Source organism: Cibotium barometz, chromosome 20, assembly GCF_041138505.1.
Source record: "Cibotium barometz isolate CiBa-2024 chromosome 20, ASM4113850v1, whole genome shotgun sequence".
NCBI lineage: Eukaryota > Viridiplantae > Streptophyta > Polypodiopsida > Cyatheales > Cibotiaceae > Cibotium > Cibotium barometz.
Window position 1 is genome coordinate 29586645 of NC_141065.1, and position 16548 is coordinate 29603192.

At 46.2% G+C, this 16548-nt stretch overlaps 1 protein-coding gene across 3 annotated transcripts in view; it reads right to left on the minus strand.

Annotated features, from left to right (window-relative positions):
* The window catches only part of TDP1 (tyrosyl-DNA phosphodiesterase-like protein), a 181364-nt gene that overhangs the window by 15317 nt on the left and 149499 nt on the right, over positions 1–16548 (minus strand). For all 3 annotated transcript variants that reach the window (XM_086814728.1, XM_086814729.1, XM_086814730.1), the window contains 2 exons: positions 13289–13363; positions 12848–13028 (listed from right to left, as the gene is read on the minus strand). In XM_086814728.1, coding sequence (XP_086670854.1) covers positions 12848–13028; positions 13289–13363 — 256 coding nt within the window. The remainder of the gene's footprint in view (positions 1–12847; positions 13029–13288; positions 13364–16548) is intronic.

The window sequence follows — 16548 nt, forward strand, 5'->3', positions numbered from 1 at the left end:
ATGCTACTCACGAGACCTAATGATGACAGCATTTCAGCATCCACAACTGAATTACATTCGTCATTTGAGATGACAGATCTGGGTCTGTTGCACTAATACCTGAGTATACAGCTTATCCAGCGTGATGGATGGCATTATTATGTTGCTGTCCAAGTACATAAAGGGCTGCTGAAAAGGTTTAAACTTGAAGATTGTGAGCCCATTTCCACTCCTATGGATCCAAGTGCTAGGCTGAGTCTTCACGATGCTAGATGCACGATTTACAGCCAGGCTATTAGATGCTTGATTTACTTGTGCAATACGAGACCAGACATTGACTATGGTAAGCACATTCATGCATAGTCCAGGATCTAAGCATTGGTAGGCTGTGAAGCGTGTATTCGGGTCCAAAAGAGCACCTAGTCTCTTGGATTGTTCTATGCTCGGAGGGGAGGGGGGAGGGGGTAAATATTTTCAGCGGCATGCTTTCAGCGATTCACATTGGGCTGGTTGTTTTGACACCCAAGTGTCCACTAGTGGTAATTGCATTTGTTTGGGTACTCTTTGTTGAGCAAGAAGAAACCAATAGTGGCCACTTCATCTTGTGAACCTAAGTACAGAGCAACATTCACAACAACAGTTGAGTGCATATGGCTCAGAAGACTATTGGTAGATCTTCGTGTGGGATCACAATCTCAATGATAGTCAAAGAGGTATTGCCGTGGACGGAACCCAATTTTCTCTGCTCATATGAAACACATTGAGGTGCACTAACATTATGTTAGAGAGAGGCTGCATGCAAGAGAGATCAGCCTTGTTTATGCCTCTACACAAGACAACATTGCAGATCTGTTCACCAAGGCACTACCCAAGGATAAGTTTGAAGCTTTCCGAAAAGCTTTAGGCTTACTATGTTTTGGAAATTGATCTGCTAGATCTCTATACATGTTCACATCATCACCATAGGGAGGATTTGTGAGAATTATAGTGGTGACCATGCGAGCTAAGGACACCGGGTCAGTTTTACCTTCACACTGAAGCACATTTTCCCCACATGCGACACACACTTTCAAAGTGTGCACATGGCATACAGATGGACCGTCTCCCCCCATTTCAGTACAGCCTGAATTCTCCCTACCTCAACCTCTCACAACATAAGATCAACCAGATCATCCAGTTAGATTTACTCGGATTGCACAATGCACATACATTGACATGGGTGTTGTCGTTAGAGATTGGTAGAAATGTGAGTTCTACAAAGATCACTTTTCGAGACTACAGATCCCGGGATACATACAATATACATGTCATGTGCTATGCATATCACAAATGGCCTGCTAGGGTATCCTCCCACCGCCTCATAATAGAGACTGGCAAAGCTCAGAATATCTAGCAGGAGGAGAGGATATGCAGAGTATGCACCATGGGAGCGTTAGATGATATAAGGCCAATTGTATGTTTAGTTGTCTAGCTTACTATGGATATGGGTGAGATTCCACTGCCTTTTCCAAGAGGGATTCAGAACACTCGCACACGTGATATAGTATGAGGATCAAAGATGCCTAGGCATGTACTTGATGGAGCTTGGACCTCACAGGAATGTACTAGTGCCGATGCAGCATGGCAGCATGCTGAGAGAAAAGCCCAGCCCCGACAGGACACATCCCACAAAGCTAGCACAAATTTCTTTGTGGTACACGCATCCACATCAGCCTCCACTATCCATACAAGTGCCTCTAACTTCAGAGCCCACCACCCATACCCGCACTCCAGCTCCATGGCCGAGAGGAGTTCTTAGTGAGAGAGCTCGATCCATTCTACAAGCCAAACGCCCCCACCCAGAGCATCAGGACACTCCACCACACACAGATGGATTGGGAAGTTCTCTTTTTTTTTCACTTGCTTTTTAGTTCTTCCATGGCTAAATATATATCTTGTATGGTCCCAATAAATCATATCTGATCACCTGGTTGAGAAAGAAAGTTCTATTGACGGGTGGGGTGCTGGCAGGAGTCGCATGCAAAGCCAAGCTACGTGATTTCGTACAGCTCAGGTGGACTTGACATTTGTCCCCCTCTCTAGTATTGAGGCACTAGGTTCTTATGTAGGGGTGGTGTGCAGCCACAGAAAGCATTCACATAGTGCATCTCTTCTCAAGGTAATTCTCCTGTAATTTCTTCATAATGGTCTTTGTGTTTTTTCTAGATACATTATTTGGGGTTATCCTTTTGTGGAGGCATCAGCACAACTAGCAATGTAGATCTAGTTATATCCCATATGATAGAGATGCTCTCAAGAGAGAAGAGCTTCAACAATCAAGAGTAGAGGTAGGGAAGGTGAGAGAGACTTTTTGATGAGGTGTCATCCTACCGCCTAAGGATAGAGACAGGGAGAGCGATGCAAATACCTCGTGAGAGGATATGCACTATATGCTAGAGGGGGGTCGAGTCAGAGGAGCACAGCATATGCAGATGCATCGTATATTATGAGATCCGAGGGAGGTTCCAATAGCTCTTGAGAGAGGGGTTTTTTTTTTCAGAAAGAGACTTCTATTAAGTATGAGAAAAACATACAACAATCACAGCTATAAGCCGGAAGAGAATAGAATCACCCCAATATGTAAGGTGATTTCAACCCCACTGAGGAGCATCATGATGCCATGTTAGACCTGTGGTACTAGAGGAAAAGAAGATGCCATGGTCCCATTCCCGCATAAATATCACACGCTTTGCCTGTGTGCAGAACGAGAGGGCCCTTGAATGCGAGCCCAAGGAGCCATAAGAGTGTGGATGATATCACCCCATATAGTACTAATGCACTAAGACCCAAAAATCTGGACACCCTCAATAGCCTCCATGCATCTAGCTCTCCAGATCTGCCATGCTGTAATACTGGCAATAATCTCCCAACTGGTGTCAATCCTCTGTCTAGGGGGTGTATAATCAGAGTGAGGAAAATCCTGCAATAAACCATGCTGGGCAATACCTCTACGAATGAAAAAAATAGAATCTATACCACTGCCCTCATAAAAAAGTTGCGGACCGGACTGGGAGAGCCAAGCAACTGCTCCTCAAGTCACATGCATGGCTCGGCCACTCAATTGGCCCATAAGTTGGGCTACAGGATTCCAAATCTGTTGTGCAATGCTGCACCTCCATAGACAATGTTGTACGGACTCAGAATCTGCCACACATCTAGGACAAGAAGGTGCTACACCAAAAACTGATCTCCACTAATTGGTGGGGAGACCACCATGTAAGAATAACCAAAAGAAATGAGAGATCTGGCTCCTTCTGTATGAGTGCCAAAGTCTATGCCAATATCTGCGTTGTAGCACTGGAGAAATATCATAGCTCTCCCAATGAGGCCAAAGAGTAGGGATCCTATGCATCTGTCGAGTGAGGAGAAGCCTGGCATTCCGAACAGTGAAACTAAAAAAAGGAAGGCTTTTCAAAGGATCGAAGGCATCAATCCACTCCCACTCTCCTGGATCCCACTGAAGATATCTGAAGGATTGCCACCATATAGCCACAAACACCAAGAGCCATGAGTCACTATCTGAGGAGAAGGGTCAATGAACCAGTGCTTCCCCGTGCGACCAACAATCCTCACTGGACTAAGCCTAGTGTTTGGTATGATCTCCTCCATACTACATCTCCTCAATCTCCCACCAGGCATGATAGAATACATGAGGAAATCTGTATCCTCCTAGCCTGGCAGAGCAATGACCTGCAAAGGTATGCCTATCCTCGAAAAAACTCCCAGCCAACTCGGATGATAGTCTCCGTGAAAGGTCCCAGAAAGCCACTCATGCGGAATAGCTGCATCAATCTGATCAATACAAAGAACTGTGTATGTGCATCTCTCCCATCCTGACCATTGCATATAACGAGATGCACCAAGTGGCCGACCAGCCTCATCCCTAATGAACTCGTTCCACATAATAGGTTGTCGGTCAGCCTCATCCAAAGACCTAGGAAGCCTTTGTCGCAAAAAATATCTCATGCTTCTCCATGCTCTGACAATGGCTGCAATAAGAGGGGAAGATGGCGCCCTAATATCAACCTCTGTGAACAAAAAACATGTGTTGGGCATCCAGTCTCTCCCGACCTTGGGTGTACATCTCGAAATCTGAGACGAGAAAAAATCCTTCCAAGGCTCAGTGCCTGGTAGGAAACCTTTGACCACAAGTTTGCAAAGCAACACCTTGCATTGAGCATCCGGATCAATAATATTCAAGCCCCCCTCTCTTTTGGGCTGAATAACTCTGAGCCAAGCTACCTTGGCACGAGTGTCTGAGGTGCCATCCAAGCCCGACTAGAGAAAATTTCGGATCAATCTCCGCAATTGGCCAATGCACGCATGAGAGAAGCACCAACAAGAGGCAATAAACCAAGCTGAGGCAAGCAAAACCTGATTAGCCACCAAAGCTTTGGAGGCTAAATCTAATCTCCTGGAGCTCCAATGGAGGAGCTTCTTCCGGATACTCATAAGTATCGGAGCAAACTGCTGTGCAGGAGAAATATCAATCCCAACTTGGCATCCCAAATATCTAGTAGTACATCCTCTGCTGATCCAAGTAAAACCAACCTCTGCACCCCAATCAACTCTCAGTGAATCACTAACCCAAAAACCAACAGATTTGTGCCAATTAATGAGTGGCCCTGCTGCCAACTCTTGGTGAATGACTAACCAGGTATAGCCAAGACACCTGACTCCACTCCCGAGAAAGATGGACAGCTTCTATGCATGAAGCTCGGCTACAAGGAAGAGCACCCTCTCCCCTTCACCAAAGCATGGAGAGCCGGGAAAGACTCAACACGCAAGCGAGCCCTCATCCTACAGTTTGCAGGAGAGACGCAGAGGGTCACCTTCATGAGGAAGAGGGTCATACTACGGGGTTTAGAGGGAGCTCCTATTTTCTTGGATGATGATCTCACGAGGATGCAGCTTGAGCATAGGAAAACTTGCATGCCACGAGTCTTACACGCGAGGAGAGAAGGCAAGAAGGCCTTCTATCGAGATGGTCGGGTCATCATTGATGGCCGGCCCATGGATTAGCGGTTTGGGGCCTATGGGACACAGACCATGCCACTGACAGAGATACACATGGTAGTATGGAACTGTAATGGTTCACTATGGGTGCAACCTGGACGACTAGAGCATGTTATGGTGGGGAGAGACATCATACTTCTGACAGAGACACATCAGAGCCCAGAGAGAGGGCTACCTCGAGTAGAGGGATTCCAGTGGGAGTCAGCATACAGGAGGACCACACGCCAGGGTACCTCGAGAGGATCGGGGGGAGTAGCAGTTCTATTCAGACGGGAGCTACAAGGGAGACCGAGAGTGGTAGCACAGGATCCAGAGGCCAGATACATGTGGATCAGCTTACAGCTCTCACAGGACAGGGTTATATACATAGCTCTATGTTACTTTTCTCCATCAGGATCCTCCTATGTCATTACAGAGACATGCCACAGGAGGAGGAGACAGGAGCCTCGCCATACACTTGTCTGTCAGAGGAGATTATGCATTATTCTACACTGGAAGTATTTCTTACGGGCGACTTCAATGCCCACACACAGAGCAGACAATGTGAGGTGTATGACTATGATGACATGGAGATCCTCCACCCTCTGGATCAAGAGGAGATAGGGGCTAGTCGGGCATCAGAGGACACTGGACCAGACAGAGGACATTATGGGAACCAGGCATCGTCTCGTTATTTATAACGGGATGCTACAGTGGCCGGGATCAGGAGGGCTGACATGCTTCCCACATGGGGGTCATACACGGACTGGAGGCACGGTGGTAGACTACATTATGGGGTCTTTGGAGGCATCACAGCTTGTCACCTCATTCTCCATTCCACCTCGTCCTATTGGGGCAGATCATACATACTTGGCATTTTCACTAGCCGGATCACCAGTATCACCAGCCCCCCACATACCGACGCCACACACTATCATCTACTTCACACATGACATGGTAGACATATACACTAGCAGAGTAGAGGATGGGCTCCTACTCATGGATCCCCTGGCACCTATGGATACCATTACAGCCCAGCTGGCATCACTCCTACACACGGCTGCATTATAGAGCTTCCCACATCGTGTACACTCAGGAGAGCCTGCGAGATCTGGGACTATGCCCCAGAACAGATGGTATGATGACAAGTGCAGAGCCCTATACTCACGGCTCCACATACAGAGAGCCTTGGGAGCCATCACAGAGCAGGAGTTGAGGAGAGAGATGAGGAGACTTACTCGCCGCAAAAGGCGGGCCTTCACAAAGATATAGGAGCTAGAGATCTTTCATTTCTTCATGAGTAGAGATAGCCCTGTCTCATGGCGGCAATTCAGAGAGCCCCGAACACCGACACCTATTGCAGACCCACAGACATGGCACACATATGCAGAGGGCCTATACCACGCCCCACAGCAGCCACCTATACCTCAGCCAGGAGCCCCGACCTACCACAGCTAGCTTCTTTACCCACTCGATGGTACAGGAAGTTATCCGCCGCCTACAGCATGGACGGGCCGCCGACCATACGGGCCTGCAGGGTGAGCATCTCATATATGCAGTAGATTCTTTGGCTCCTTTCCTTGCACACCTGTTTAACAAGGCACTAGCAGAGGGTTTGCCTGCGGAGTGGACGATGCACACCATTGTGCCGATTCACAAAACAGGGGATATGCTCGATCCGAGCAACTACAGGACGGTTATGGTTGGCCACGTGTTGGCCAAACTCTATGGTGCAGTGTTGGAGCAAGAGCTTAGCTTATATGCTGAGCGAGCAGGTTTACGCTCATCAGGGCAGGCAGGCTTCAGGAGAGCTTTCTCTACCACTGACCATGTATTCACTTTGAGATGTATGATTGATCAGGCCAGAGTGAGGAAGAGAGCTCTATTGCTGCTTTGTGGATTTCTGCAAGGCATTTGACACAGTACCACAAGAGAGGCTCTTTCAGCGCCTGCAGTCTCTTGGCATACCAGCAGATATGACATGGGGCATCTATGCATTATATGAGCAGGTTTTGGGGCGAGTCAGATGTCTAGGAGGTATGTCCGAGACTATTGCTAGCACCATTGGTGTAAAGCAAGGATGCCCACTTTCCCCCACGCTATTTGGGTTATACATTGATGAGGTGGCTGACTTCATTACACGGGGAGGCGGAGATGGGGTTGATTTAGCAGGTGCCTTAGTACATATTATGCTTTATGCTGATGATATTGTATTAGTGTCTGAGTCTCCAGGTGGTCTACAGCAGCATCTACATGCACTCGATGATTTCTGCACACAGAGGGGTCTTACTGTGAACCTTGGGAAAACCAAGGTTATGGTCTTTCATACATCGAGATAGGGCAGGAGTCAGCTGACATTCACTCTCTCAGGACGCCAGGTGGAGGTGGTGACATCATACGTGTACCTAGGGGTTACCTTCTCTGTAGCAGCCACACGCTTCACCATGGGTTCAGCAGCCAGAGCTAGATTGACACGGGGATATGCAGCATTGGCTATGTTAGAGAGACAGTGCCACCAGGCGCATTTTCAGGAGCCTCGGACGAAGGGGTGGCTATTTGACACATTAGTCACACCGGCATTGATGTATGGAGCAGCGGTATGGGCGCCAAGCCTTGCTACCCATTGGTGGACACAGATAGAGAGACCACAGGCCCTTATGATGGCACGCATGATACGCAGCAAACCGTCAATACCTCATGACATTATCCGAGCAGAGTTTGCTGCGCCCCCTATGATGGTAGAGGCCATATTCCAGACTAAATGCCTGCTAGACAGATTCAGAGAGATGCCACAGGACAGATTGTCACACAGAGCTTTTGAGGCATCTAGACAGCTGGCTGAGGCAGGAGATAGAGGATCATGGTATGCACAGGTCACACATTGGTTCTCACAGCATGGCCTAGACATGGATCATCTACCACCATTCCAGTATGACAGGGATGCACCACATATCCGTCTCTCTCATAGTGAGAGGAACAGAGTATTGAGACAGGATCTATGGCAGCTCTATACACGGAGACATGGATATTGCCTACACAGCCTCTTCCACCGAAGATGCTATACTACAGAGATCACTTCATGAGTATCACTGATGATGGATTTATAGAGAGACCTAGATACATGGAGGGCTTTTTACCACACGGCTCCCGAGTGGCTATTGGTCAGCTTAGAGTTTCATCACACCGATTGGAGATTGAGACTGGCAGAGCAGCACGGATCCCTCGAGAGGAGAGGGTATGGAGATTGTGCAGAGAGTAGAGGGAGCAGCACGGATCCCCCGAGAGGAGAGGGTATGCAGATTGTGCAGAGAGGAGGTGGAAAGTGAGGAGCATTATGTATGCAGATGCAGAGCATATACAGCCATCAGAGAGAGATATCCCATTTTATTCAGAGAGCCACATTCCCTACGCCAGATCTTTGAGGCAGCAGACCAACACATACTGGGGAGATTCATTCTAGACATACAACGCCACAAAGAGACATCATTACAGGCTCAGACAGCTCCAGAGGGGGGACGACAGACACAGATTACTACATTTTTTCAGAGATCCATCCCACTCCCAGCCCCTACACGGCAGGGAATTACTCTCCAGATAGCAGAGACACTCAGAGCCCGCAGGAGACAGACACCTGGCTTTCGGACACCACGCCTATACCAGAGAGAGATGACAGAGATCAGAGCTCAGTTTCACAGAGAGGGTGCGGAGCGACTGGCTCGCTTTAGAGCACACCCAGCATGTTCTTCAGGGAGCTGTGGACACCCTCTTCATTGATGTATACCATTTTATACCCCCAGTATGGTACAGGATGGAGCTAGCTAGGTTGCATATCATGATTGTATACTCCATGCATATAGCTTTGCATTCTCCTAGTAGTAGAGCTCCATCCCCTTCACCACTCATTGTACTTATTGCACACCCAGATTCAGCTTTTTAGTTCACTACTTTTTCATTTTGTTGGGATGAAAGAGGATACCCCATATACAGGTACACCGATTTGTCTCATAGGCCGAGTTCGGTCTTTTGGAAGACGTTAATAAAATCTTTCTTTCTTTCTTTCTTTCTAGTGCTACCCGGAAGGAACATAAGCATATATGTGAAGCCTCCAAAAATAGGTCTATGTCATCAGCTAACTCAGAGTCAACCAACTCCTCATGACTACGAAGAGGCAACCTCAATCCTGAAATACCAGCACTGGAGCAGAGAAAGATGCTCATGGCCTCTGCAACTATGATATATAATAAAGGGGCTAATGGGCAGCCCTGTCGTAATGAGCGAGAAATCTGAAACCGCTCTCCTCTATCACCGCAAGCAAGAACTCTACTGTGTGCATCGCAATACATGCATGAAACTCCCTTGATCCATCTCTGAGAGAAGCCCATATCACTAAGAGTACCCCCAAGAAAGTCCCAATCCACTCTATCATAGGCCTTCTCAAAATCCAAGAGCAGAATGGCTAATGGCTGATTGCTCGCTTTAGCCCATTCGACGGCCTCCCAAAACGAGAAAATGTTATCAAAGATGCTCCTGCCGTGTAAGAATCCATTTCGGGTATCATGAATAACATCCTGCAAAATTGGCTGCAATCTGATGCTCACTGCCTTAGCAAGAATCTTATAGGCAGTCCCAAGTAAGGTGATAGGTCTCCAGTGGCCAATCAATGTCTTATCCCCGCTCTTAGGAATAAGATAAATAAGCCCCTCGGTGAGAGAAGAAGGCATAGAACCTGTATCCCACATCTCCTGCAAAGCCGATGTTATCTCAGCCCCAATCTCAACCCAAAAAGTAGTGAAAAAAACAGGGGAGAGGCCATCCTCCCCTGGACACTTGCCATGAGGTAAGGCATGAAGAGCATGACTGAACTCCTACATAGAAAAAGGGGCATCCAGAGCGGCACACATCTCCTCGGTGATCAATGCGGCAATGCATTCCAAACCTTCCTCTGTGCCCTGTGTCTCAGATCAGAATGCAGCTCAGCACTAAGAAGCTGGCAATAGAAATTGGTGCCAATCTGTCTAACCATGAGAGGATCTGAGTGAAGAGTGCCATGTGAATCCTGCAAGTGCCTGACACTATCTTTGGCATGAGATGGGCCGTGAGAAGCAAAGAAATGTTTGTTACATCTGCCACCCATCTGTGTCCAAAAGGATTCCTGGGCATGGAAACGATACTCCGCGCGCTGCTCAAGAGAGTGATGAAGTTCTGCTCTAATAATACATAAAGAATCTGCAACCCATTGAGCATGAGGATGTTTCTCGTGCTCTTTCTGCAAGGCAGCCAATCTACGTCTAATAGCCCTTTCTAAGTCCAAGGCCTCTTGCCTCTTAGACAGGGCACATGTGTGATAAAAGTCACTAATATCACAGAGAGCAGAGGCCAGGCTTTGAGAGGCCTGTAAGAAGTCATGAGATCTCCAAATATCAAGCATACGACGCGATAGTTCTGCATCTCAAAACAAATGATCAGGGATGCGTACATGGGGTGCTGATCCATGGCAATTCGGATCTCTGATACATAAAACCACTGGGCAATGATCCGATTTGGAGGTGCCTGTAGCAATCAAAGTATGTCCACCTCTGTCAAGCACCCAATCATCCACATAAAATCTGTCTAACCGTGCATAGATACATCCTACATCTCTTCTCCTGTTAGACCATGAATAAAGAAGAGTGGATGGACTCCTCAAAATGTCATCCTCATGCCAACGATCTCTACCATGAATGGAGAGTATAAACCTCTCCCAAGACGCTCTTTCAAGACGATGCACCAAGCCCTCATGTCCACCTCTTTTATCCGTTGGCATCTCAACAATGTTAAAATCCCCACCAATAATCCAATGGTCGGCAAGAGGCATCAATGTAGTGAGAGATTTCCAAAAGGCAATCCTCTCACCTCTATGGTTAGGAGCATAGAGGTTGAGAATACCAATGCGTGTAGTACCCTGCATAAGAAGGATCAGTGGTGCCTAGGCCTCTTCCTAATAGAGCTTCATCGCCGCAGAGACTCATGGATATTAGAGAGTCGAGACCTTGTGGGAGACATCCACCCCGGCCCTAGGGTATTGGTAGAGTGGACCGCATATGCACACTTTGTTCCCTAGAGGTGGAGACTAAGAAGCACTATGTTTGCAGATGCCCGGTGTATTATGAGATACGTGGGAGATTCCACTGTCTGTTTAGAGAGGGTTTTGGGTCATTATCCAGAGTCATTGACTTATTCTTGAGGATGCTACTTGTATTTATAGCTAGTAGTCTTTTTCCAGTGTTTTATTTTTTTTGTTTGACCAAGATCAGTGTAACACTTGGATACTTTGTAACACGTTTTTTGTCTCATAGACCCTAGTGGTCTTTTGAAGACGTTAATAAATCTCTCTCTCTCTCTCTCTCTCTCTCTCTCTCTCTCTCGCCTATGTATCACATATTACACCCCCATTATGGTACTGGTTGGAGCTAGACAGATCTGCTTTGCATTCTTGTATACCCTACGCATATAGGTTGCATACTAAGCCTCTAGCAGTAGTGCTTCATCCATCGCAACCCCCCACTAGCTCAGTACTTTCATAGTTTATTTCATGTTCATTTTGTCCTTTTTTTTCTGGACATCCAGAAGACATTGATAGTTGTACATTGATTTGTCTCATAGGTCGAGTTTGGCCTCTAGTAGACGTTAATACAGCTCTCTCTCTCTCTCTCTCTCTCTCTCTCTCTACATTGGGTACCATGTTGCAGCGCCCTATGCGAGATATTCTTGGCTGATGCGAGAGCTTGAGACTCTTTGTGTTTTTTTCATGGATATTTTCTTTTAGTTTTACTTTCAGTACCATGATGATGTATTCCATGGACATGATGTAACATTTTGGTCTCATAGGTCATTTTGGCCTTTTGAAGACGTTCATATAACTTCCTTCCTTTCTTTCTTTCTCTCTCTCTCACATTCACGTCACCACAGGAGGATCAGAACCATCATCTCCCACCACCATAGGACTTTGTCCCGCCAGCTTAGCTTTACTACATTGGGTACCATGAAGCAGGGCGGTATGCCGGATGTTTTAGGGTGATGTGAGACCTTGACGCTCTTTGTATTTGGATCAGCTTTGGCATTTCAGCTCTTGTTCCTTTCTTTTATTTTTAGTACCCATGATGATGTATTCCATGAACATGATGTAATCTTTTGGTCTCATATGTCATTTTGGCCCCATGCTTGATATTTTGGAGAGTGGTATACCATCTACTTGGAGCTGATGTTGCTCTCATGTTTCTATGTTCTTAGTATTCCACGATGAGCTTCCATGGACAGTTTTGTATCACCCCAATGAGATAGCTATGTTTATGTTTTCTTTCTATTTTATTTTCCATTCCATGATGAGATATGCCATGGACATTATTGTATCACTTTGGTCTCATAGGCCCATTGGGTCTTTAGTAGACGCTTAATATCTCTCTCTCTCTCTCTCTCTCTCTCTCTCTCTCTCTCTCTCTCTCTCTCTTGTATTCTTGTATACCCTACGCATATAGGTTGCATATTGAGCCTCTAGCAGTAATGCTCCATCCATCACACCCCCCCACTAGCTCAGTACTTTCATAGTTTATTTCATGTTCATTTTGTCCTTTTTTTTTTGGACATCCAGAAGACATTGACAGTTGTACATTGATTTGTCTCATAGGTCGAGTTCGGCCTCTAGTAGACATTAATACAGCTTTCTTTCTTTCTTTCTCTCTCTCAACACACACACACACTCACTCATAAGCATGCATGCATTACATTGCATAACTGATTTCTAGTCATGTGAGCTCCATCAAGACTACAAATATCCCATAGAAACAGTGATAAGTACCTTCTGAATCATATCTTTTTGGTGGGAGTCTGTAGGGGATAGGAAAGTGCAGTATGTTGGAAATTTGTTCTCTATCATTATTACTTTCGTAACATGTGGTAGCAAACTTGATTCTCTGCTCATCTTTGAGCCTATCAGGTTCTTGGATGGCTTCTCCCAAGTTTTTTTCCACATAATGTTCCTGATGAAAAACAATGCCATTAGCTTTCTTTTCTGCATTCTCATTTCTTTAACATGCCATGTTTTTTTAAAATTCCAATAGCACCTAGTACAAAGTCTAGGAAAATAACACAAATTTCACCCTACTCGTTTAAAAGAACTCTAAAAATATATTTTATACAGAAAAAATATGAGAAGTAAGGAAGAGAACCTTAGCGTTAGTGAGATTCTAGACAAAAACCCTTTTATCAAAAGGCCTCAAAAAGACTTGTTTCAACTTACATTTCTTATTCTGCCACCTGTACATGAGAAGCTGCTTCCAGTATTTTGCACAAAAGGCAAAAAGAGCACTCCTAACTGTAAGACTCAAAGAAGTATTTAGTACCTTTGGATTATATCTTAAAGAAGATACTTACACACATGCATGTAAACTTTTACAATCTCAAAGCAACTGATGTAAACATTGACTGTTTTCTGGAAAGAGGCTTAACCTCTCATCTTCTTGTATAAAAGGGGAAACCCTCAATCATTCAAAAGAAATCTGAGATCATTCCTTTAGTGACCTTTTTGTTTTTTTTTTTAAAGAAGCCTTCTATTGAGTATAACAAAACATACAAAAGTAAAGAGCCAACCAAGGAATAAAGATGACTCCTCAAAAAATAACCACTGCTTGTCAAGCTAGTCAAGAATGTGGTGATTCCAAAGAATCCCTTCCCCCTCCCTCGCTCTTCCCCCCATTCCCCAACGGTAGGAGGGCCTATTGCTCGTTATGAGTTCGTTGTAACGTGAAACTAGATGTGTGTGTGGGTTATCCCATAAGCAAAGGGATTGGAATTTCCTACATGCTTTTATATAAAAGAGGATTTACCCACTCATTTGAGGCATAATGCAAGTTTCATTCCATTTTGTTATTCTCTGTTTATTGGCAGTCTAGTTGTGTACAGGTGTAGGCAAGTTTGGTGATCCTGCTGGGGAGGGGTTGACTTCAACCACTCCCCCTCCCCAGAACTTGAGGCTTAGGGCTAGCGTTTGATAGCGTTTGTTGGGTCTCCATCTATTCTAGTGTTCTTCTTGTTACTTTAGGGTTAAGGTTTACTGTGTTTTCGCTGTTTCTAGGGTTTCTTCATTAGTAAGTGTTTTCTCTGTTTTAGGGTTTCGTTACCATCAGTAATGGGGATCTGCAGTGCTGCCCATCTAGCGTTTCGTCACCATGCTTTTGTCTTCATTCGTGTTTGTGGGCACTGCAAGCTTTGACCCTACTCGACTCCCTCCCCAACTCCTACTTGACCCTTCTCCTCCTTGCCTCTTCTACACTTGGTTTCCTGCTCCTCTCACCTTTTCCGTCATTTCCTGCTCACCCCCCCATCTCACTAATTTCTGCAAATCTATCCCTCCCCCCTCCCCTCCACCCCCCCCCCCCCCCATACACAACAATTCTCTGATTTGCCCCCTTTTTCCCCCAATTTTGCATTATGGCCCCTTCTCCCTCCAATTTTGCAATTTGGCCCTTCTCCCTCCAATTTTGCAATTCACCTTCATTATTCCCCAAAAATACAAATTAAAAAAATCCGCAATAATCTCCTCTCTCTCTCTCTCTCTCTCTCTCTCTCTCATGTACTATCAGATGTTTTCATTTTACTTTTTCTTTCAGTTTTCTGTGGCTTAGTATATCCATAGTACCATTGTATTACTTTTGCTCTCATAGGCCCTTGGGGTCTCCCGTAGACGTTAATATAACTCTCTCTCTCTCTCTCTCTCTCTCTCTCTCTCTCTCTCTATGGGAGAGAATGGTGCACTTAGGGGTGCCAAATGACCTAAGGGTGGCAGTCTATAAACTCTATGAGAAGGTGGTCTGTCAATTCAAAGGCACAAATGGAATGTCAACCTCTTTTTACAGCAATATGGGTGTCAAACAGGGCTGCCCTCTGTCACCAACTTTGTTTGGCCTATGCATTGATAGATTGGAAGAGTTGGTCAGGGAAACAGAGCCTGCTCAACTGAAAGATGCCCCTCAAATTTTTGGATACCACTCCTTACTCTATATTACTCCTTGAAACAGGCAGCAGACCCATTGAGCTCCGAGCACTTGAAAGGGTTTTTAAGTACATAAGGAAGGTCAAATCCATGAAGGTAGAGAGACTACCGAGGAAAGCATGGGAAGCAAGTAAGAGACCACAAAAGACAAACAAAAGTAAGATGCTATCATCAGGATGGATGCATGACATCAAGGGCTGGTTCCAAAGATGGGGTGTAGCCTCGTACCTAGATACATCACCAGACAAAGTAGACGAGATAGCATTCCACCAAGCATTATTGGAAGCACTACATTGCCAATGGCAATCAGCAGAAAAAAGGGCTAAATATGAATACTACTGTTCGCATATTAATCCAAACCACTGGGTCACATACTCACAAGAAGAAGATAATGCTCAGAAATACATAAGCACACCCATTCCTGCTAATGCCAGGCAAGGTCTTGCGCTCATCCGCACCCGGTCACACACTCTCGAGATTGAGAGAGGAGCATGGAGCGGTGTCTCGAGAGAGAAAAGATTATGCCGGCTATGTAGTCTGGGAGCAGTGGAGACACAGGAGCATGTTCTTTTAACATGCCCACAATATCAACACATGAGGAGAGATTTCAGCACCACTTTAGAAGGATACACCGACTTAGTGAATTTGCTCTCGCATGGCCAACTTGCTGCCCTTGGCATATACTTCATCAAAATTCTCAAGCACCGTGACTACCTTGTAACGCAATTGGCCACACACTAGTTTCCCTCCCATGAAAGGAGGAGGCTTTGTTTACAGCTTTTGTACTTACTTCGTGGGGGTCCCATGGGCCGTTTTTCGGCCTCCCGAGGACGATAATATATTCTTCTTCTTCTTCTTCTTCTCTCATGGCATGAAGCTGCGCATGCCCCCCCCCCTTTCCTCTATTCACACTGTGCGCTAGTGGCCCTTGTTGCTGCTTTTTGCCACGCTGCGCCTTTGATGCCCTGCTCTGCACGTGCCCCTGCCTCCGCCTCCCTGTTTCCAGCGCACCCTTGCTCTCAGTCATTTCGCTTCTTTGCTGCACTGCGCCCCTGCTTCCTTGTTGTGCACAGGCACCCTTGCCGCGCTACACGTGCTCGCCTCCCTTGCTCTGCGCGCTGCACTGTGCTCGTTGAGCTCCCCCCTTGCTCAGGCCCACAAGGCAGCAACTAGGGGGAAATAGCACAATGAACCTACAGGAGGTGGAGGCATACATCAAGACAGTGGAGGACAACAGCAAGAAATTACTGGGCGAACAAAAGAAGGTGCTGGACAGGGTTCTGAACCAAAATGAAAAACAGTTGGAAGGCCTCCGCAAGGAGATACAGGGAAAGAACAACAAGATTGAAGAACTGACAGCCCAAGTGAACCACCAGGAAGAGGTGATTCAGATGTTGAAAGAGACCCAGCTGCAACAAAGAGGAATGCCAGAGGCTGCCCCGATGATAGGGGAACTCTGGGCAGAAATGGAAGCTCTGAAGGCTACGGTCAAGGACCATACAATGGAG